This window comes from Protopterus annectens, chromosome 1.part2, assembly GCF_019279795.1.
Source record: "Protopterus annectens isolate FY-2018-M chromosome 1.part2, PAN1.0, whole genome shotgun sequence".
Lineage (NCBI taxonomy): Eukaryota > Metazoa > Chordata > Ceratodontiformes > Protopteridae > Protopterus > Protopterus annectens.
The window spans coordinates 565889402-565913558 of record NC_056727.1 but is presented as its reverse complement, the minus strand read 5'-3'; the positions used below and the strand labels follow the sequence as shown (position 1 = coordinate 565913558).

At 41.1% G+C, this 24157-nt stretch overlaps 1 protein-coding gene across 3 annotated transcripts in view; it reads right to left on the bottom strand.

The window, feature by feature from the left end:
* VIT (vitrin) overlaps window positions 1–24157 on the bottom strand; it is a 1072224-nt gene that overhangs the window by 266935 nt on the left and 781132 nt on the right. For all 3 annotated transcript variants that reach the window (XM_044057778.1, XM_044057780.1, XM_044057779.1), the window contains one exon: window positions 17165–17227. In XM_044057778.1, the coding sequence (XP_043913713.1) occupies window positions 17165–17227 (63 nt within the window). The remainder of the gene's footprint in view (window positions 1–17164; window positions 17228–24157) is intronic.

Genomic DNA, 24157 nt, shown 5'->3' with positions numbered 1-24157 from the left:
TGTCCCCCCCTCCCAAAGGACCAATCACAATACCAGTAGATTGCCAGGCACCCAGTATTACTGCTGCGCAGGTTAAAACAGCACTGTCCAAAGCCAATAACAGCTTCTATGGGACCTGACAATATCCCTGGCTGTGTTGTACATAAACTACAGAGTGAACTGACATCTCACCTGTGTGCCCTGTTCAACCACAGCCTCACCTCAGCCTTTGTCCCCAGCAAATGGCACACTGCTGCAGTCATCCCTCTCCACAAAGAAGGAGTGATTACAGACACTGGGAACTATTGCCCCATTAGCCAGATGAGTCTGATATGCAAAGCTATGGAACGCATCATCATGGATCTAATAAACAAGGATATGGGGAATCTCCAAATTCTGGATTCCACACAGTTTGGTTTTGTGAAGGGTAGATCATGCCTGCTCAACCTGGTCAACTTCTTTGAGTCAGTCACCAGAGCTGTGGATGAAGGCAAGGTGGTTCATACAGCCTACCTTGATCTGGCCAAGGCCTTTGATATCATTCCCCACTCAGGAATCATAGAAAATCTCCCTAAGCTAGGCATCAACCCGTATATCTCTAGGTGGGTTGCAAACTGTCTCACAGATAGAACCCACATTGTGAAAGTAGCTGACTCCAAGTCAGACTGCCAACCAGTCACAAGTGGAGTCCCACAGGGTTCGGCCCTGGGTCCTCTCCTGTTTGGTATCTACTTCTCTGAAGTCCAGGCCAACATGAAGGGACTCTGGCTGACAAAGTTCACAGATGATTGCAAGTTGGGAACTATTATTAACTCCCCAAGTAATGTTGACATCCTACAGAAAGGCCTCACTGAGACCAACAACTGGTGTCAGAATGATGGCCTTAATTAAGCTCAGTGCCAAAAAATGTGTCATCATCCCCTTTGGGAAAAACCTGGTTCCCACAAATTACCACATCAATGGTAGTCCACACTGAACACAGAAGGCGTTATAAGAGATCTGGGAACACAGGTTAACAGCAACCTCTCTTTTGACCACCACATTGCCACTGTGGTCAGAAAGTCCTTCAATGTGGCACATCTCATTACTAAGGGTTTTGCATCCAGGAAGAAAGAGGTCATTGTCTCCCTCTACTCTTCCCCCATTAGGCCAATCATCGAGTACAATGCCCATTTGGCATGTACCTCACTAGACACCTGCAACAACTGGAGAGGCTGCAAAAGTACCTCACAAAGAGGATCCTAGGCCTTAAACACTTGTCCTATATGGATAGACTCAAAAATGCCAACTATTCTCTGTCTCATATTGCCTAAGTAGAGGAGATCTCTGCTTGACTTACAAAGCCATGTTTGACCCAGCTCTGTTAGAAATGCTACATCTAAAGAAATCCTATTCCCTCTACACCACATGCTCCAGAGACCTCTACCTCATTACCACAGTCAACAGAACATGCTGGAGGGACAGGTTCATAACCCAGAGAGTGCCCATGCTATGGACTAGACTTCCCATACATGTCAAACAGAGCACCTCACTGGCCCTCTTCAACAGAAATCTTGATGAGGGGATGGGAAATAGAACATTCACCCTGGGGATCACTCCAGTGGCTCTACTCGACAGAGGCACTAGGAAATAAGGTTGGGTGCCACGATGCTAGGGTAATCCTATGGGCTAGGCTTGGGAAGGCTCCAGGGCCATTAGCCTAGAACACAGCTATGAAACTATGAACCCTGGATGTGTACAGACTACACAAAACTAAATCTTTCTTGACAAAACTAAATTTTTCAGATCTTTGGATCAATTGTTCATTTCTTTGAAGGTAAGAAGAATGGACAACCTGTGTTAAAACAGTTCCCCTTCAAAACATCTAAAACCCATAACATCTAAAATCATAAAATCAAAACTATAATATCTAAAATCCAAAAGATCTACAACCCATAACATCGAATGTCATAACATCTGAAATATACATCACATCATTGAACACTACAAATCACATGAAAATAACATCCCCTCCACATATAACAACACCAAACTAACAAGCACACTTTTTACAACGTTTCTGCAGGGGGGGCAAGCTCCCCTGCCCCCCACACCCCCCGTAAATTAAATATACCATCTCCAAGATCACACTACAGTGGAAAAAAGTTAATTTCCTAACTCCACTGTATCATGATCGCCATGAAGAATGTACACATAATGTCTATATCACTTACCTGTGTGGCCTAAAAAACACATGCAGAATGGCAAAATAAACACTATATAAAGAGTATTAATTCTTACACTATATAAGTAATAACTATAGAAATAAAAACTACATCTCATAGTGAAAACACAAGATTAACAGATTAAACTGTAACATTTACACGTTTGATGATACACTATTACATATTATACATTTTAGATGTTCTGAAATTCGATGTTATGGGTTTTAGATGTTATGGATTTTAGATGTTATGGTCTCGATGTTTTGATTTTAGATGTTATGAGTTTTAGATGTTTTGAAGGGGAACCGTTAAAACATACTGCTTCCAAATGGTTGTCTAAGGCGGTTAACTTTTGTCATCATACTCGCCATAACAAAACTATTCCAGGCAGGGTAAAGGCCTTGGCTTTATCTAGGGCTTTTTGGAAAGTGCTGGAATCTAGAAGTATTCTAGAAGCTGCTACTTGATCCTCTGTATATACTTTTACAAAGTACTATAAGCTTGATTTCTTCTTTATGTCCAAATCAAGCTTTAGGACCATTTTCCAGGGGCCCCTGTACTCTTCTTCTACTTTCCAAATGTAGTAAGCTAGAGGTAATCTACTAAAATAGCTAAGTCTACTACAGCAGTGATCATATGAAGAACACTGTACAGTTGTGTAAGTAAAACTTACCATAACAGTAGATGTTCAAATGATCACTGCTGCAGTAGCCATTCCCTCCCTTCACCCCCTTGTTTTTTGGTCTTTATTTATGCCAGGGTGAGGAACTCTATTTTTTGTTCATAGGTTCATGACCAGCAGGGCCTTTATAAGCTTGCTGTGCAATCCAGCCCAATGTTTTCCCTACATATCTTGGGCGTTTATTAGGTTGGGGGTATGTTATGACATTTTTAGAGGTTATGTGGTGGGGTGGTATATTAATTTGGGCATTGCTGTCTGCCTTTGTCTATCAGAGACATGGGGGCCAGACCCGGGGTGAATGTCTGATTTCTCATGCATTGGTCTAGGTTACACTTAAATAGCATTAGGGATTGACTATGCTTCACATGGATGGGGAGCCTATTCCAGAGCACATGGATCCTCTGAGAAACATATCTGTCTCTCCATGTATTATTTATGTCACAAGCAAAATTGAAATCCTTGGATCTAGTGGTTCTGATACTGCACATTTTGCAGATGTGGAAAAGGTTCATCAGAGCTGCATACAAGGATGCCTTGTATGCCAGGCATAGATTGCATCCAAGTAACCTATGGGAAAACATAGTATAGAGATAGGGATTTAAGGCTATCCATATCGGAAAATGTGTTTATACCCTGGATTCTCCTGGTAAGGAAACTTTATGAGTGTTCCAACTCTTACATATGTCTGATCAGGTTCATGCTGAAGAGGGGCATTGCACTCAATGATGGGCTTAATAAGGACCAAACAGAGTGTCACTATGACTTCCTTGGACCAGTATGCCATGCCCTTACTTATAAGCTTGGAAACACAGAATGATTTATCTTACAATCTTGACCACATATTGGTCAAAGGCCAGATTACTGTCTAATATGTTCCCAGATCCTAACTACTAGGTCAACTCTTAGGGGTGTTTTATTGATGGAGTAAGTAGCGTAGGTGGCAGTATTTCCAAAAGGCACTATAATGCATTTCTTAGCATGAAATTTTAGCCCCTGATTTTGGCACCAGTCATTTGTCTGTGTTAGACACTCTTGTAAGATGTTTGTGTCATGGGGGATCTAAGATAGCTCCCAATTTCCAATCATCTGTGAACCTGGTCAGCAAAAGGCTCATGATATTAGCCTTTACCTACAAGAAGTAGATGCCAAATAGGAGCGGTCCCAGCATGGAACCCTGCAGTACCCCACTAGTGACCCCTCTGTGAGTAGAGGTGGTGTGATGCCCATGCCCTTGCCCAGCAATCAAGGAGCCTCAATCCTCACCACTAACACCAGTGAGGGGCGTCTCATATAGGAGGAAAGGATAACAAATACACCCAGTAAAGTACAATTTCCCGTAAGAGAACACAGAGATCACAGTCAGTCTGGGGCTGGTCGCTGCCTTGCTGTCCAGGTCCCCAATAAGACTCTCCACTGGCACAGCTATAGGGTCCTGATCTCAGCCTAGTGGGCAAGCTAAAACCTCCAGCACCCTCTCTGTCCAACCAGTGCTTTGTGTTCCTGCCCAAGTAGCTGATACACACACACACACACACACACACACACACACACACACACACACACACACACACACACACACACACGCATACACACACACTTTAAGAAGAGTGCATACAACCACACATACACTCCTGGGGAAGGCTGGCACAGGTTCTCCAGCTGTTCCCCTTTTTCCCAGACTATACAGTAGTGCCAGCTGGCACCACCCATTAATATTTATCAGCTACTCAAAGTCCCTTAAAAGGGTGTCCAATTATTACTCTGCAATATTATTATCCAATTGGTAGTATAGCCCAGTGGTTTTGTACAATTTTACCAAAGGCATGCAAGTACTCTAAAGAGCTTAAATTATCTCTACAAAGACAGCCACAGTTGAAAGGGTTTAAATATTTAATAAATAGTCAAAACACAAGACAATACTTTTTACTACACAGTGCTAGTCAAGAGTTCAGAGATCACAGAGAAATACTTAAAATAATTCAGTAGTACAGTTCTGTCATCACAGAAAACCACTTAGTCTAATCTTTCTAGTTTCTAGCTATTTCTAAGAGAAAACACAAGTCTAAGATAAACTTACATATAGAGCAAAACAGTGCTGATGAGTTGGATGGTCAAGACAAAAATGCTTAATGCTCTCTCATTCTCTCTGTTTTTAAAATCACATTCTGGTTCACATTACATCATTCTTCACACTTCCCTGGGTTACATTACATCATTCTTCACACTTCCCTGGGTTTCCAGGCTAAGAGAAACTACATTTACATTCTTCACCTCTGGGCAAAAACCAGAGCAATAAAGGACATTTATGCATGCAAATTCTGGCCATTAACTCTGGCCTTAAAACAATAGGCAGGGTGCCCCACTCTAGATGCACTGGCTCCAAGTCCTAACATCAAAGGGTCACAACATGCTTTACTTGGTCAGTAGAGTGCATTTTTTTTCCAGTTCCACATGTAACACAATTTTTACCATTTAAGACAACAAGCCTGTGGTTTACATTAATATTTACAGATGACAGAATTATCTCCAAAATTCTATCTGGCTAGGCTGGCAGCCTTCATCTATCTTCACCTAATCTTCACATATCCCCCCCCCCACGGAGAACTCAAGCTAGTTTTTTCAAGTGATCCTTGAGAAACGCTGCTTGAGGGAGTTAGGTCTATCTGTTTGACTCTCTCAAGCACTCTATAAGGGGCCTGCCTAATAGGCCTTTGGGGTCCTGTATCCACCTGGTTTCCCAGTGAACATGTCCCCAAATTCCTGCAACACTGCTCGGATTTCTCGAATCTGGGTAGGAGATAGCTGCTGGGACATTGCTACCCCTTCCACTGAAGTGTCAGCCCAAGCCTCACTGAGGAGATCAGTCACCAGATCTCCCTCAGACTCCTTCTCCAATCCACTGCAAATGCTCAGCACAAGGGCCTCCCTATCATGGTAAGGCTTCATCATGTTAACATGGTACAGTTTGTGCCCCTGCCTTCTGCCTAGCAGTTCCACCATGTAGCTAATATCACTTACCTTTCTTACCACCTTGTAGGGTCCCTCCCAAGTTGCTTGCAGCTTGTTGTGTCTGACAGGAATGAGAACCATTACCTGCTGCCCCACAGCATACTCTCTAGCTTGAGCATTCCTGTCATACCACACATTTTTCTGTTGTTGGGCTTCTGCCAGGTTCTCCTGGGCCAAGCCCATGAGTTCCCTAAGCCTTGTTGTGAGGTTTAGGACGTATGCCACAACAGAGTACTTGTGAGACTCGCATTCACCTTCCTACTCATCTCAAATTAAATCTAGAGGTCCCCTCAACCTATGCCCATACAAAACTCAAAGGGTGAAAAACCTATGGATTCCTGGGGAACCTCTCTGTAAACAAACAAGAGATGGGACAAATATTTGTCCCACTCCCTCTTAAACTGATCTGCAAATGCCTGCAGCATGGACTTGATTGTAGAGTTTAACCTCTCAACAAGATTAGTCTGGGGATGGTAGGGGGTGGTCTTCATGTGCTTCAACCCACAGGACTTCCACAGACAAGCCTGCAGGTCTGACATGAAATTGGCACCTCTGTCAGTCAGTATATCTTTTGGGGAAACCTACCTTCCTGAAAATCTCTAACAATGCATTTGCCATCTTCTCTGCCTCAATGGAGGACAAAGCCACCACCTCAGGGTATTGTGTAGCATAATCCAATACCACTAGGATATACTTTTTCCCTGTGGAACTTGGGGTACTCAGAGGATCCACAATATCCATAGCTGCCCTCTGAAATGGCTCCTCAATCACAGACAAAGGCATCAAAGGAGCTCTCATCTTGTCTCACACCTTGTCTACCTTTTGGCACTGCTTACAGGTCCTGCAGTACCCTGTTACATCCCTGGAAATTCCAGGCCGATAGAAGTTCTGCATAATACACCTCTTTGTACATTTTATGCCCATATGATCTGCAAAGGGAATATCATGGGCTATGGCTAGAAGCGCCAGATGGTAGGCTCTAGGCACTACCAACTACTGTACTCTCTCACCTTCTAGCCCTCCCTCAGGAGTCCACTTTCTATATAGTAACCCTTTGTCCCAGTATACAGATTCCCCCTTTCCTTGAGAATCAGGTGCCTCCCTAGCTACCTGCCTCAGGCCTTGCAATGTAGGGTCTGAGAGCTGAGCCTGTCTCAACTCTCTCCTTTTAACCTTTCCCAGCTCCCCTTCCAAAGGAAGTCTGGCATCCTCTGACAGTGGTGCCTCACTGTCAGCCTGGGTACTACTACTCACTTCTACCTTTGCAATCATTCTGTCCTAGGGACCATCAGTACCCCCAACCAACTGCAGCTCACCTTCAGTCTCACTACTACAGGATAGCTCCCTCCCTGAAGTAACCACCTCACCAGGTGCAAGTATGCAGTCTGTCTGGGTCTCCCCAGGCTACCAGACTTACCTGCTTGTCTCCAAGCTTGACTGCGTGTAACTGCACAAGCACAGGGTACTGCACTATCAAAATCATTCTCTATCAGGACATCTGCAGGTATATCCTCAAACACACCTACTTGCTGGCTTCCTTTTCCACCCTCCCAGTCAAGGTGAACCCTAGCCAAAGGTATTTGGAATGGAATTCCCTCCTAAAGCACTGACTGGAGTAGACTGCCCAGGCAAGTAGTGCTCCTCTGTAACAATTGCAGGCTTTACAATGGTTATATCAGAAGCTGTGTCTCTCTTGGCAATGGCCTCTTTGCCATGCACTACAAAAGGATATAACCTCTGGTGGTAGTTTGGTACCCTTGTTGTCCCAAGACAACCTACTATTGGTATTTTTTCTTTCCCACTTACTGGCTCCCTCATCTTTAGTTCCCCACCTTGCCTCCGTGAACACCTGTATGACACAAGGCCCCACTGGCTGCATTCAAAACATTTAACCCTAGCTCCTGGACATGTATGTGGACTAGTGGCTTCCCCTGCTACTGGCAGATTCTGTTGGGGCAGTCTGTGCTGCCCACCATGGGTTCCTTTGGTCCCATGACCAGTACTGGGGATCCCTTTCCTGTGCAGAGCTGCCCTGCTTGCCAGGTATAGGTCTCCCTTCTTCCCCAACTCATCTGAAGTGGCACATTTTCTATCAGCTAACCAGATCCTCATGTCCTCAGGCAAAGTGATAAGGGCTTGTTCCCTCACCAAAAGGTCTGCCAGCCCTTCAAAAGTGGTGACTTGATATCCACTCACCCAGCTATGGAAATAAGTGCTCAGTTCAGCAACATATTCACACACACTTTCATCTGCCTTGTGTCTATGCTTACAAAACTTTTTCCTGTACATTTCAGTGTTAGCTTAAACAATTCTAACAAGTGATTTTTAACAGTGGTATAATCAAAACATGCAACGTCAGACATTTTTGACAAAACAATTACAGCTTTACCATGGAGTAAGGGGGTCAGGAACCGTACCCAGACCCTTTGGTCAACACCATACTTTTTGCATACCCTCTCAAACATATGAATAAAACTATCAAAATTATCCCCCTCTTTAAACTGCGAAAGAAATTTACTGACCTTTTGTGCTTCCAGGGTCCAGTTACTCCTTTATCCATTACCTCCATGACTCTGGCGAAGAGTCAGCATTTCCCTCTCATGCTTCCTCTGCCGCTCCTTTCCTCAGCTTCCAGGCATAGCAGTTTCTCATTCTCCTCAGCCTGTAGACTCCTCAGTCTCTCAGATGCTTCTATCTCCAAACGCCTGGCCTCCAACTCAAGTCTCTTTAGCTCCAGATGGATTTTTAAGTCCCCTGTGAAAGGTTGAGCTGTCCATTCTCCGAGGGTATTATATCTCCACTGACAGTCTGATTGTCTTCCTGGTTGCTGTTTCTGATGCAGCTGTAACCAAGGCTGCAATAAGGTCTGCCTTAGTCAGGTTTCCATGCACCAGTCTCCTAGCCTGGCACATCTCCACCAGCTGGCTCCTTGTCAGCTTTCCATACTCATCTGCTGATATGCTGCCTGCTCCTGACTAACTAAGCTCACAAAATAAATAAAACAATTGTGATCTGAACTCTGAGTATTCTCTGTGTGGCTGATTTAGAGTACAAAACACCTTTAAAGCTCACTGTACAAAATCTACAGGAATTTACTCTACCCACACTACAACAAGCCAATTAGCATTTGCCAACCAATTAATATGTGTTGTGGATATCCCACCACTGCCAAACAATTAACATGCGACACCCGTGCCCTGGCCCAACAATCAAGGAGCCTCAATCCTGACCACTAACACCAGTGAGGGGAAAGGATAATAAATACACACAGTAAAGTACAATTTCCCTTAAGAGCACACAGAGATCACAGTCAGTCTGGGGCTGGTTGCTACCTTTCTCTCCAGGTCCCCAATAAGACTCCCCACTGGCAGAGCTATAGGGTCCATATCTCAGCCTAGTGGGCAAGCTAAAACCAAAACCTCCAGCACCCTCTCTGTCCAACCAATGCCTCATGTCCCTGCCCAAGTAGCTGACACACACACACACACACACACACACACACACACACACACACACACACACACACACACACACACACACACACACACACTTTGAGAAGAATTTATACAACCACACAGACACTCCTGGGGAAGGCTGGCACAGGCACTCCAGCTGTGCCCCTTTTTCCCAGACTATATGGTAGTACCAGCTCCCACCACCCACTAATATTTATCAGCTACTCAAAGGCCCTTAAAAGGCTGTCCAATTATTACTGTGTAATATTATTATCCAATTGGTAGTATAGCCCTGGGCTAAAGCTATTGAAGTGGCTTTGTACAATTTTACCAAAGGCATGCAAGTACTCTAAAGAGCTTAAATTATATCTACAAAAACAACCACAGTTGAAAGGGTTTAAATATTTAATAAATAGTCAAAACACAAGACAATACTTTTTACTACACAGTGCTAGTCAAGAGTTCAGAGATCACAGAGAAATACTTAAAATAATTCAGTAGTACAGTTCTGACATCACAGAAAAACACATAGTCTAATTGTTCTAGTTTCCAGCTATTTCTAAGAGAAAACACAAGTCTAAGATAAACTTACATATAGAGCAAGACAGTGCTGATGAGTTGGATGGTCAAGACAAAAATGCATAATGCTCTCTTATTCTCTCTCTTTTTAAAATCACATTCCTGGTTCACATTACATCATTCTTCACACTTCCCTGGGTTACATCACATCATTCTTCACACTTCCCTGGGTTCCCAGCCTAAGAGAAACTGCATTTACATTCATCACCTCTGGGCAGAAACCAGAGCAGTAAAGGATATTTATGCATGGAAATTCTGGCCATTAACTCTGGCCTTAAAACAATAGGCAGGATGCCCCACTCTAGACTCACTGGCTCTGAGTCCTAACATCAAAGGGTCACAACATGCTTTACTTGGTCAGTAGAGTGCACTGTTGCTACATTTCTTTCCAGTACTACATGTAACACTATTTTTACCATTTAAGACAACCAGCCTGTGGTTTACATTAATATTTACAGATGACAGAATTATCTCCAAAATTCTATCTAGCTAGGCTGGCAGCCTTCATCTATCTTTACCCAATCTTCACAGGTGGTATCACCATTCCTGACTTCCTGGGTCCTGTCTGTGAGCCAGGTGGCTATCCAGTGAGATATGTAGGGGTTTATACCAGGTTTGTTGAGTTTACCAACCATAAACAAGTGGGTTATTGCGTCGAACACCTTAGCCAGGACCAGGTAGGCAGTATGCACAGTTTTCCCCTCATCCATTGCCTTGGTGAACTTCTCCAAGATGTCTACCAGGTTTAATAGACATGGTCTTTCCTTGATAAAGCCAAACTGGGTTGTTCTAGTGTCTGAAGTTTGCCTGTGTCTTTGTTGATCATTTCCATGATAATTTGTTCCATGGCTTTGCATATTAGACTAGTCAGTCTAATAGGTCTGTTGTTTCTGGGATCAGTCAATGGCCCACTCTTTTGAAGTGGGATAATAATTGCAGTCCTCTATTTTCATGGTACAAAGTCTGTTTTGAGGCTATAGTTGAAAAGTGACTCAAGTGGTCCTAAAACGTCATGTTTCAAACTGTTCAGCTCGTAATCCCTGGAAATTGTCGGTAGCACATTAAGGCTGTGTTTTTGGCCTTAGCAACTGTTGCCAGGTTGTGCTCCCTGTTAATAGTTGGGGGATTTTGCTAGTAGGTACTTCATGGGGGATGTACGGGGCAATGGGGCATAAAGTCTGAGCTGACTCTGTCAGTGCGGCACACTAGTGTGTGCTGCCTTTGGGGTTTCAGACATAGCTGTAGAAGGCCTTGTGTTTGTTTTTAGCCTGTGAAGTTATCTTGACCTCATAATTGTCCTTGGGGGACTTAATTAATAATCTTAGTTTCCTGTTTAGTTATTACAGAACTATCATAATAGGAGTTTCTCTTCCTGATTTTAGACACAACTTTTTTCCATTCTTTATATAACCAAATAATATTAGGATTCCACCAGTGTGGTTTGTAGTTTGTTTTGGGCCTACTTCTAGTAGATACTGCAGTCTTTATACACCCATTTACATGGTTGTACAGCCTGTCTGTGAACAATTCCATGTAGGTTGCTGTGAACTCGGGGTAGGGATGGGCTGAATTTTGAACAACTATCACTTAATAGGATGTAGTTTGGCTTGGAATAGTTCTTAACTATTGCATGGTTTGCTGGGGTTACAGAGTTGATTTCTATTATGAAGGAGGCAGCTTTGTGGTTCGACCTCACCATTTGGAATGTAACACTGGGGGTGGTGCAGCCCTCTCTCATATTGGTGAGTACCAGGTCCAGTATGTTTGACCCTATGGTGGGTTTGCACATGTGTTCAAGGGTATTTGTTTAATAAAGTCCAGAAATCATTATGCTTGTAAATATGAGGCAGTGTATTTTTTCAGTCTACGAAGGGGTAGTTAAAGTCTCCTATGAGTAGGTTATTTCATTTAATAGTGGGTATCTCCAGTAAGTATAGGTGCAATCTATGGGATTCTAGGGACAGAGAGGGTGACCTATAGCTTTCTAGGATATAGTATGGGACTTTGTCAATGGTAATTTGCACAGAGCATGTTCCTGTTTAACCAATTTAGAGTTATGTTTGTTGCTAATACAGATTGAGTCTCCTCCATCTATTGTCCCTGTGTGTGCAGCTAATGGTCTAAATATAAGGAAGGCACTGGAGCCTTCTACTGCTGTAGTACTTTCTATGTATTTAAACTATGTCTCAGTAACAGTACAGATGTCTAAATTCTCCAGAGTGAGGAGAGTTTGTAGAGTATGGAGTTTCTTGTTTAGGCTCCTAGCATTGAGCAGTAACACCATTACGTTTATTTTGATTTTATTTCTTATTTCCATAGGTTTGTAAATGTGACATTGTCTAAAAAGGCTTTAAGAAGGTAAATAAAGTTTTAGCCAATATTTGGAAGCCTAGGGGAGACAAGTGCAGAACATCATTTGCAAAGCAACGTAGTTTGCTAACCGTGTCCTCCCATGCTGACAAATATTAAATGCCCTTGGAAAGACACCAGAAACTAAACCAATTACAGACGTCAATCATCTTTTGTTCATACTGTGACATCATCCTTGGTGAAGGTATATTGCTGCTCAGTGCAAGGCACATACCTGCCTGAGAAACATATTTAGAGCGATCAACAATGTCTCTCTGCATATAGCCCATACGTTTCAAGTCATTAACCTCCACATGTACTGTGATTAGATTGTAGTCATACCTGAGGTGTAGTGACTTGAATGCATGTGTAACTTAGTGGATCCTAGTTCCAGATAAGCAACTAAGCGTTATCTTCTTGTTCATTCAGGTGAGTGGGTCATCTGTGTGTCATACAATGGCATCCCCTATGACAAGAGTCATCCAAATGCTTGTTGTTCCTAGCATTGTCCTTTCAGGGCTGAGCCTCCCTCTTTCTGTTGGTAGGAAAGCTCTGAAGGGTTTGGCACCCACATTTGTCTTTCAGTCAGTCTAGCTTGAGCTGCCTGAATATTTTGGCATGTGGAAGGTGCCTTGAGGATTTGGAAGCTGGTGGGTTGTTATATCGCATCTATATTACAAGATGGAGCCACAGTGGTGCAGCAGTTAGCATTGTCACCTCACAGCAAGAGGTTCTCCTGTTTGATTCTCAGCTGGAGCGCCTTCTGTGTGGAGTCTGCAAGTCCTTCCCATGGTCGAGTGATATTTAAAGACATGCAGGTAGGTGCGTGAGTGAATGGGTGTGCCTTTTTTGAAGGTTAGGTGTCGGGCTGGCAACTCGGCACTGTAAAAAAGTCCACTGCCAATCATTAGCAGACCAGAGTTCCGCTGTGGTGACCCCTAACCGGGAAAAGCTGAAAGACATTAATTGTTACAAGATCGAATGCTTAGGTGATCGAACACCTAAACATCGAACTTGTAATATCGAACCCAAAAACATCAAATGGTGCAGGAAAACACATTGGTTGGCCACTGACATGAGGGTCTGTGCCCCCCCTACCAGCCCTAACTAAATATACCAACTCCAAGATCACTCTACAGTAGACAAAACGGCAAAATCAAGTGAACGGGCAAGGGAAATCTTTCCCTGCATTAAATCGGCCATTCGCTGGTTTTTGCTTTCGATATTACAAGTTTGATGTTTCTTTCACCTAAGCATTTGATCTTGTAATATAGACCCGTTATATCTATGGTAGTATATAACCTATATAGCTAAGGCTACTGCAGCAGTAATCATTCGAACATCTACTGTTATGGTAAGTTTACTTACACAATTGCACTGTTCACTGCCTCACCACATTATTTAGAAATGTACATTAATGTTCAAAGCTTTTTTTGGCTCTGTTTGATAGCTAGAACTGTTCTTGTGTGAATATTATGGCATACTGCCAAAGTAAAAAATATGAGGTGATTTGCCATGAGGATTTCTTTAACAAGAAACATCTTTATTAAATTGTCATTTATGACAAGTGCTAAGTCCTTGTTCCCTCACTAAAAGGTCTGCCAGCCCTTCAAAACTGGTGACGTGACACCCACTCACTCACCTATGAAAATAAGTGCTTAACTTAGCAATATAATCACACACACTTTCATCTGCCTTGTGTCTATGCTCACAGAACTTTTTTCTATAAGCTTCAGGTATTAACTTAAAACATTCAAGTAAACATTTCTTTACTGTGTCATAGTTTAAACAATCAATATCAGACAATTTAGAAACAGTAATTACAGCTTTACCATGGAATAAGGGGGTCAGGAACCATCCCCAGAGCCCTTAGTCGACATTATACTGTTTACATATTCTTTCAAATATATGACTAAAACTATCTAAATTATCACTCTCTATAAATTGTGGAAGAAACTTGCTGACCTTTATTACTTCTGGGTTTGGTTATTCCCTTCCCCATTACATCCCTGACCCTGGCAAAGAGTCAGCATCTCCCTCTCATGTTGACACTGCTTCTCATTTTCTTCAGCCTCCAAACACCACAGACTCTCTGTTGATTCTAATTCCATCTGTTTCTCCTTTCTTTCCTTCAGCCTCCAAATGCCACAGTCTCTCTTCTGATTCTAATTTTAGACATTTGACCTCCAGTTCAAGTCTCTTTAACTGCAGATGGATTTTTAAGTCCTCTGAGGAAAAGGTGAACTGTTCTTTTTCTGAGGGCTGCAAATTCCCATCAAGAGACTGGATATCCTCCTTGTTACTGGTCTGAGCTGTGACTATGGTTGAAATCATTTCCTCTTTAGTCAGGTTGGCATGCACTAGTTTTCTGTCTTTGCACACCTTGGCAAACTGTTTTTTTGTTAACTTGCCATAATCTTCTGCTGACATCTTTACTTGTTTTCCCTGACTAAACCAAACTAACAAAAAATAAATAAAACTGTTGTGAAATCAAACTACGAATGTTTACCTTGGGGCTGCTGAGAGAAGACACATACACACACACACATACACACACATCTTTAGTGACAACTGCCTACATGCTACAGAAGTTCAATTAATATCCACACCACTGCTCACCAGTATGTGACATCCTTTCTCTGAGCCAGTAATTAAGGAGCCTGAATCCTTACCACTGACACTGGAGAGGAACATTCACTTGGAACAAAAATGGGTACACCCAGTATTTCCAGATGCAACTCTCTGCATAAAGCACAATTGCTCTTAAGAAACACGCTCAGCCTGGTGTTTGGCTTTTTCTCTCTGTCTCTCCCACAGGTCCTCAATAAGGCTCCCCACTAACACAGCTGCAGAGTTAAGTCCTCAGCCAAGTGACCAAGCCAATTCCTCCACCACTCTCTCTGTGAAACTACTGCTTTGTGTCCCTGCTCCAAGTAGCTGACACACACTCTGAGATATGATTTGCACACACACACACACACACACACACACACACACACACACACACACACACACACACACACACACACGCACACATGTATGTACATGTACATACACATGCACAGATTTACTAGCTATGCCCCCTTCTGGTCAGATTATAAGGTAGTTACTGCAACCAGACACTCCCAAGCCAGCTACTCTAAGGCTCTTACAAGGGTACCCAATTATACTGAGTGAAATTAATATTAATATGAATGGTAGTTTGACCAATGCAGTAAGGCTTTCAGGAGTGGCCACAGAGTCACCAAACAAATATGAGTACTCTCAAAGGTAACAACATTCTCTAAAGGATCAGCCACAATGAAAAGTTTAAATATATTTAATAATATATATTCAAATAACATGAAAATACTAAATATCTATTTACTACTAACACCAGGGTTTCAATCACAGGAAATATTAACAATAATAACCTAGGTGGTCAGGTTTACATAATTACAGAAAAACAAAACTTAACTAATCTCACTATATTTTTCTGACTTATCTCAAGCGTTACTCTTCCCTGGTCACTTACTAGAGCAAGATAATATAAAGTAGGTGAGTGATTCTTCAATGTCAGGTTCCAAAAACAGGCTGCTATGAGACTTCAGTCTCAACTAGTATTAAAACATTATTTTTGTCCTAGATTACAGAATGACATCACATACATCTGGTCATCTGACTTCTGGTACCCATGCAATTCCCCCATTGCTGGAAACTGCCAGGATTTAGCACCTATGTGTCAATAATACACACACACACACACACACACACACACACACACACACACACACACACACACACACACGTGAGCGCATGAGCGGAGCCTTGCTAACATCTTCTGCAGTTCCAATAATAAAACCATAAACCAATTCCAGTCTTCCTATAGGAGCTAATAAACCATACTTCTTACAGACACTGCATCCCTGGATTCATTCAAAACTGTGAGATAAGATCCTTATGGCCTAGGCCCAGTAACTTAATTTCTTACTGTTTTTAAAGTTTGAGATTAACCTCTTCTCTTCCAGTATCCTCTGTTAAAACATATACATTTAAACAGTTACAATAATGCATACATATTTCTTTTTCTGTCCAGCAGGGCACACTGTTGATACATTTTTAACACAAACAAATTAACAAATACATTTTTAAACACAAGCATCCGTACAAATCAGTTTGATATACAAATGACATTTAATTATTTACAAAATTCCAGCTAGCTGTGCTGGTATATGTTACACATCTTCTGCCCTACTTCTACTGGCATAGCTGGCAATACCTCACATCATCACAACTCCATTGTTTCTTTGTGATGGCTTATCCAATCTCTCTTCCCAATCCTTTTTTACGTCATCTGATTGATTACTATAGTTATCATGCAATATTTTACATGCCCTACTCATTATCCTTTGAGAGCAGCTTCTGTTCTAGATTCTACTAACAACTCTACCAGTGCTGGTCTTACTTAGGATCCCCCTGTTTCTTCTTTATTGCCTATATCCTGATATCAATCCTTGATAGGGAAGGCAATCTCTAGCCTGCAGTCCAAATGAGTTATTGGCCTCTTCCCATTCTATTACCTTTCCCTCTCTAATTATTTGCTCCCAGTACCTTGGTTCCATTGCCAGTTTTTGCCAGTAAATTCCACCCCCTCTTAATTATTCTCTGTATCCATAAATGCAGTCTTCCCTATTAGCAGAATCTTCTTTCTCCATTCCTGTGTTGCCAAGAGGATACTTCATCACAGATCTGCAGCATTGAAGCTTACTCCATGGCATGCTTTATGGGACAAGCATAAAAACTGGATATAGTGTAGTAGTATTAAGTGTGAATGCTTTTAAGTTACTTTTTAAGTACAAGGTGGTGATCGTTTGTTGTACTCACAGGAACTGGCAATAGCATACTAGCAAATACAGAGCAGGGCATACCTCTTGCATCAGTACCATCTTGTTTGCTTCTCCAGTTAGGATCAGGCTCAGCATATCTGTTGCCTACAAAGAAATGTGAACTGGATCAGTTCTACAAACATCTTGTTAGGTATACCCAAACACATAAGCAAAACAGTCAATAATTATTTTTTTTATGTACTAGTGATTAGAATATGGTCAGCACATTGATTCAGTTATTTTATATACTTACTTACTTACTTTGTTATGTAGGCTAGAGATCAGACCCATTTCAGCCATGCCTTGGTCCAGTTAGGCAATTTAAGATAGCAATTTAGGTAATTACAGTTTGTATGAACATGCAATACAAAATAGTGTATAAACAAATAAGCAATTATATCAATATGTAAAAGTACAGATGCAATGTATGAAATATATAAGGCAAAGGTATGCTGTACTGTAATGGACGTAAAGTATGACTGTTAGATTTAGACATTGGTTTCAGTCATAAAATTCTGTTACCACATCCCTCCATCCACATCCCCTTTTTCCCATTTTTGTACATGGGATAGAGATATCACTTCAATAGTGACAATCATCTAGAGCCAATGTTTATACCTCTGGGTGGCAAGACCTGCCATGGTAATTCTTCCACACCACACACTCACATGCACACTCACACCTATAGCCAATTTAGAGTATCCAGTCCACCTACTGCATGTCTATGGAATGTGGAAGGAAACCTATGTGAACATAGGGAAGACATGCAGACTCTACACAGAAGGCACACCAGCTGAGAATCGAACCAGGGAATCTCTTACTGTGAGGCAACAACACTTTCCACTGCACCAAACCATTGTCTGCTCCTCTTTGATTTGTTTGTTGAGGATTTTTAATTGATGACTGAAGAAATTTGATACTGTAATGCTGGCCTGTTGTGCAAACACACAAGTGAAGCATCTCAAATCTAACTACATGAGCAGAATCACTTAAAATTAAAATATAATGAGCAATGACTGGCTCATGATGATAAGTAATCTTGATTTTAAAACCAGAAAGTAGATGTAGTACATCATGTAGTAAACTAGTAAGCATTATGTTTTAAGTACATGTTTTCTCTTTCCCTCCGGGCTGTATCGGCAACCTGGTGGACATTGGTCACACCTTCTAAGTGTATATCTCCTTCCTGTGGAAAATGGTCACACCTTCTAAGTGTATGAATCTCCTCTGAGTTTCTGTCTCCTCCTTTTATGTTATTTAAGAATTCATTGCCCAGGTAGACAGACTGTTCCTAAAAGCAGTTTCAGTACTGACTTGAATAATGCAAACTGCAGTACAGAGCGTTTATAGATTCATAGGTGTATAGGCTCGTACCAAGCTCATGGTCAAAGGAGACCATTATGAACCTCAGCCACATCACCCAGTACTGGTGGGAGACTATCAGTGCCCTCCCCCACACATTAAATGGACTTTTCCACATATCCCTGATGACATTTTTCAACCACCAATCCCGTCATCCAGACTGGTTTTAAAGGTTGCTAGGAAAGTACTCTGCTTGATAGGTAAGAGCAGCCTATTCTCGATATGGGGGATACATTGGATTAGGTATATGACATGACATCTGGTGTTATTGATGTGAGAGAATGGATTTAGGTCTCTAGAACCGGTATTTGATTTATCACAATGTATTTAGGTGAAGGAGTTTAAAAAATACTGAATCATTCAAAATGAAGAAAGCTAAGCTGGGATTACCCCCTCATGAGTCTTTATGACATTGAATAGAGCAACAGAGTTTTTGGTTTGTCAGAGTAGCTAAGAATACTGAGACTTTTTTGGGGAAAAAATGTTGAGGTCTGTCAAGCTGGTGTAGATGCTTGGTGAGAAACATGTCAATGTGCATTGTTTTGAGTGATGGGTCTAATAACAGATAAATAAAGTGGGACTATAACATCTTTTGGACCTTGAAGAGATCCCACAGAGGATAAGGTGTGCAAGACAGAAGGATTTTCTAGCCACCACAGAGATGTGTTGTTCAAAAAATAGTTATCAGTATATATACCCAAGTTCTCAATGACTGAGCCAAATTTAACTGAAATGTTATTTATGTGGTAAACCACAGTAATGCTAGATTTATCAAAGGAAACTATACTGCATTTTTTGGTATTGCGTGCGAGTCCCTTGAATAATACACCAACCATTTGTTTGGTCCAGCCTTTCCTGTAGAATCTGAGTATCAGAATAGAATCTGTTATCTATCACCATTTTACAATCATCAACAAACTTGGTTGGCCATAGTCCCTTCTTATCAGTTTTTATGTCACAGAAATATATATCAAACAGGAGGGGACTCATGACACAGCCTTTTGGGACATGAAGTATAATGTTTTTGTATCTAGGGCAAACATACCTTAACTTTTTTTCTCCTTTTTCTGTCATGTTACCAGCTCAACATTCCATTGTCCCACATCCACAGCAGGTCTACCAGCCAATCTCATTACCCCTCCTGCTAAGGCTGGTTATGGAGCCTATGGGTGTTCCAGGGGCTCAGCTATCTCTGTTTCTGTCCAGGGGGTTTTCTTGTATGACCTAATAATTCCTCCCCTCCTTTGCAGTCACATGGTTATATTTGAGGGGCAGGTGTGCAATGGGGACATTGCAGTATATCACCCCACCTATGCAGCAGCTCAGCCAGGTCCACCAGCCACCTCCTCTTTGAGCTATGCCTCCTCCCAACAATGTCCCCAGCCTCCACCAGGGATTGTCAGAGGAGATGCCCATGTCACTGCCCTCTCCCCAGGATTGGCATGCCCATCTTTCCTTGCCACTCTGTCAGGTACCTGAACCACTAACTGAACCCAGATTACCTGGGTCATACACAGGGCTTTATCCCTCTATGCCACCAGAGTGGGAAAACACATTAATGGTATGAGTTCTGTAAGACAGCTAAATACCAATTCAGCCAACCATGTATGGATTAATATTGAGCTGAGAGGGTTTGTCATTAATCCCAGTATGGGGGACAGTGTTGCATACTGTAAACCTAGATATTGCCAAATCTTTTGACACAGTATCTCACTCAGACATAGTAAGGAAAGTTACCAAACTGGGAATAAACCCCTATATCACCCACTGGATTGCCAACTGGCTCACAGATAGGACTCAAGAGATCAGGATAGTGAAAACTACTTTCACAAAAATATCATCCACTAGTGGAGTCCTACAGGGATTAATACTGGGACCTCTCCTGTTTGGCATCTACTTCTCTGAAGTAAAGGCAAACACCAAGGTACTCTGGCTAACAAAGTCTGTGGTTGACTGCTGTTTAATAGCAGTAATTGAATCCAGAGTGAGATCATGGGTCAAATGGGGCATTAGGTAAGGTGATGGACCAGGGCCTCCCACAGCCCTTCTAGTGTCCCATTACTTGGCTGCCTCCCCTAAGTTACCATAATCACTGTTCAAAACTGTAAGTGTACATACTATTTTTTGTTTACTTTTGCAATGATTACAGAGGTATGGATTTAAATTTACAACTTTTATTTCAAATTTTATAAGCAGAAACACTGATAGCCATTTGCAAAACAAAACAAAAAAGTTGCACATTGAAAACAGACTTAGCATGAGCAAACAGAAAGCTTTAATTCCCTTGAAGCATTAAAGCAAACATTCATTAAAAATGCAATGAAAATCATATTAATTGAAAATGCAACTGGCCAGTGGTGGACTAAATGTATCTCAGTTCACGGGCTGTTTTCAATCAATGGGCTCCCTGCATACATTTTTAGGACCATGAATAAATGGATGTGTTCTTTAATTTACTTTCCTGGTTGTTTTTAATTATATTTTGTGTTTAATGCAGCAATATTTGTTACAGCACATTTTACATTTGTAGTTTTGAACATTTTTTTCCAGTAAGCACCAAAACAAAATGAATCAATAATGACACAAGTATCCATTTCAGAAAATTGCAACCTTAAAAGGCCACTCAAACAGCTGTCACTATAATCCAGCCATATCTGTACTCAGCAACTGTGGTCACTAAATCAACTGACTACACACCACATGTCTGGTTCTGATAAATAAAAATGGACACAATAAAGTATTGCAATTCACTTTACACTAATTCACATTATTCCTGCAAAGACAGACTAATGACTCTTTAACTTTATCATCAGGCATCTCCCAAACCAAGAAATTATAGTTACATGTTGACTGCATCCTTCTCAGATGTCAGTGTCAAAAATTAATCATGATAGTGACTGAAGTCACATATTTTAAATTAGTTTCATATAAACACACAGTAGTCAAAATATTCCTATTTAATTTACACACACACACACACACACACACACACACACACACACACACACACACACACACACACACACACACACACACACACACACAAGCTTGCAAAGCCAGATTAAAGACTGTTTAAAAATGATCAGATAAGAGCAAAAGATACTTTGATCCACAGAGATCTCCCACCCCCACCCACAGTTATAGCCACTTTTTGACTGTGTAAACCTATTACTGCATGACGAAAATAAATTACAAATACTTTATTGGTAGCTTTGGATGAACTAAATTAAAGTGTATAAAGATCACTAGCATCATATCATAAGATCAAGTGCAGCACAATTTAAATATTATGGTATTTATAAGACAATATGAAATATTAACTGTCTGATTACATGTACTAAGTCAATATGCACAATCTCTGCAGAAGTAGAAGTCATCTGAATAATTCTACATCAAAGAGAACTAAATAGCAATATAGAAGCTGCTGCTGGCAAACAACTTCACATTTCAATGCTACACCTACAAATGCAGTGCCTGTTGCCCTTGAATAATAAAATAACTATTTTGCATTCAAAAATGGTGTCTGGGTGATATTGCCATAACATTTTTCTGAACAAGATCAGCTATACAATAAGGGATGGTTGGCAAACAGTGACAACAGGTTCACATTTACTAGGTATGCAGTCCATGAACCATTAAGGAGCCAAAACCAAATTCTCAATTGCTCCAAAACACTGTCTAATTAAATGACTTGCTCAATATCATACAGTAGATAAATGAAGACAAAAAGATTAAAACCGTGCACACTTGCCACAGGAAGGGCTCATTAACAAGTTGGAGCTTTAGTCCTCTGCATCAACTGCCATTAACATAACATTTTTTAACAATGCAGAAATTCTTTACAATCCAATCTTGCAGTGAAGACTGTATCACAATAATGTGCAATAGTGACTGTATAATTAATGCTGAAGATCAGACTGTTCTGATCATCACTCTGAATAATGCAGACTATATGACCTGACTAATGTCAGCCCTTTGCAGTTGCTGGAGGCTGTAAAGAAGGTTTTGCGAAAATATATTACTAAAATGCAGCATAGTTAGACTTTATTACAACACCCAGCCCTATTAGTGAATTACTCCATTCTTTAGTGCAATAATTGAAGCAAAACAATTACAGACCATATAAATACTGCAGCAGCTTTTGTTCATCAACCCACAAGTCATAAAAAATCAAAAATAATACTGCATATAGAATACTGTTTTGGGTGGTTTTACATTCTCTCGCATGCCTACATCTTATTTTTGATCTCCCTGTGTCTTCTCCGCCATTAGGAATACCTATCCATTCTGACATCACTTAGTACAGGTCTGACCTACTTGAATGGTGAATAATGCTGTGTTATTGTAGTATATAACTACAGAGTCAACAGAGCAATATCATGGACAAATGGGGCACTATGCAGGCTAATGAATCACGCTCCACTACCCCTACCAATTTACTATTACTTGTCTTTGTATCCCCAGTTATCATAAACACTATTCAAACGTGTTAGTGTATGTTCTATTTTCTTCTTTGCTTTTATAATTATCACACAGATTTGGATTTCATTTAAAATTATAGTTTCAAATTTTACAGAAAAAAAACACTGATAGCCAATTTTTAAACCAAAACAAAAACACTCTCACACTGAAAACAGACTTAGCTTGGGAAACAGTAAACTTCTCTTCCCTTGAAACTCACACTTAGTGAAAATGTATCTGGCAACCCATTAAACTACAAGAGGTGTACTGGGATTTATACACAAATAGCATATAGTGAAGTACTAATTAATGTCTATGTAAAGGGTGCAGGAAATCAAAAGACAAACATATAATGTATTTGCTAACAGCCTGGGACAGCCCACTGGACATGTGCTCCTTTTCAGGAGCAGCCCAGGAATACTGTCTGGTGAAGTAACTTGTCAGAGTCACAGAAGACAAATGAAGGTTGAGGGAATCAAGCCATGTACTACAGGAAGCAGCTGTTAAACAGCTCATAACATTACTCATCTCCACTAATTGTTGGACAAACTCTTGTAGCCCAAGCACAGTGCATTTCACACCTGTTTGCCTGCAAAAAAACAAGCTAAATTAAAAGTGTATTCATAGTTAAAATATTAGCATTAAACTCATATACTTTATGTTGTCCAATTTATATGCATTAATTAATAAACATGCTGTTGACATTAAGGAGACCAATCTCTTCCATTTGCTAATGCTGTCAAAGAATGCTTCTCCTGTAGCTTGTATCAGCAAAGAAAAGCTACACTCTCTGTAAGTGCATGCTCACCTACTCTGCCATGAAATTAAATTTCTCTCCTCTCCTGTAGTTCATACCTACAAAGATAAGCTGCAGTCTTTGTTAAAACCTGACCACCAGTTTTGCTGTGAAATTAAATCTCATACCATCTCTGCATGGGTGCTAGCTCTTGTCTCATTGGCTGAAAGTACTAAGCAGGATATAGGTGAACAAAGCAGAAAAACTTTTCTTTTTTTCTTTTTTTATGTAATGTTGTGGCCATGCACAACCCCAGCCAGTACTGGGCCTTAGGCAGATGCCTAGGTTGCCTAGTTCCATTTAGTTCAATTTTGCAGGAAGACTTGTACCAAACAAATAACTGGTGGCACAGCCACTGAATAAAACTTAATGCCAAAAATGCATATTGTATCCTTTGGGGAACCCATTAACCTAGG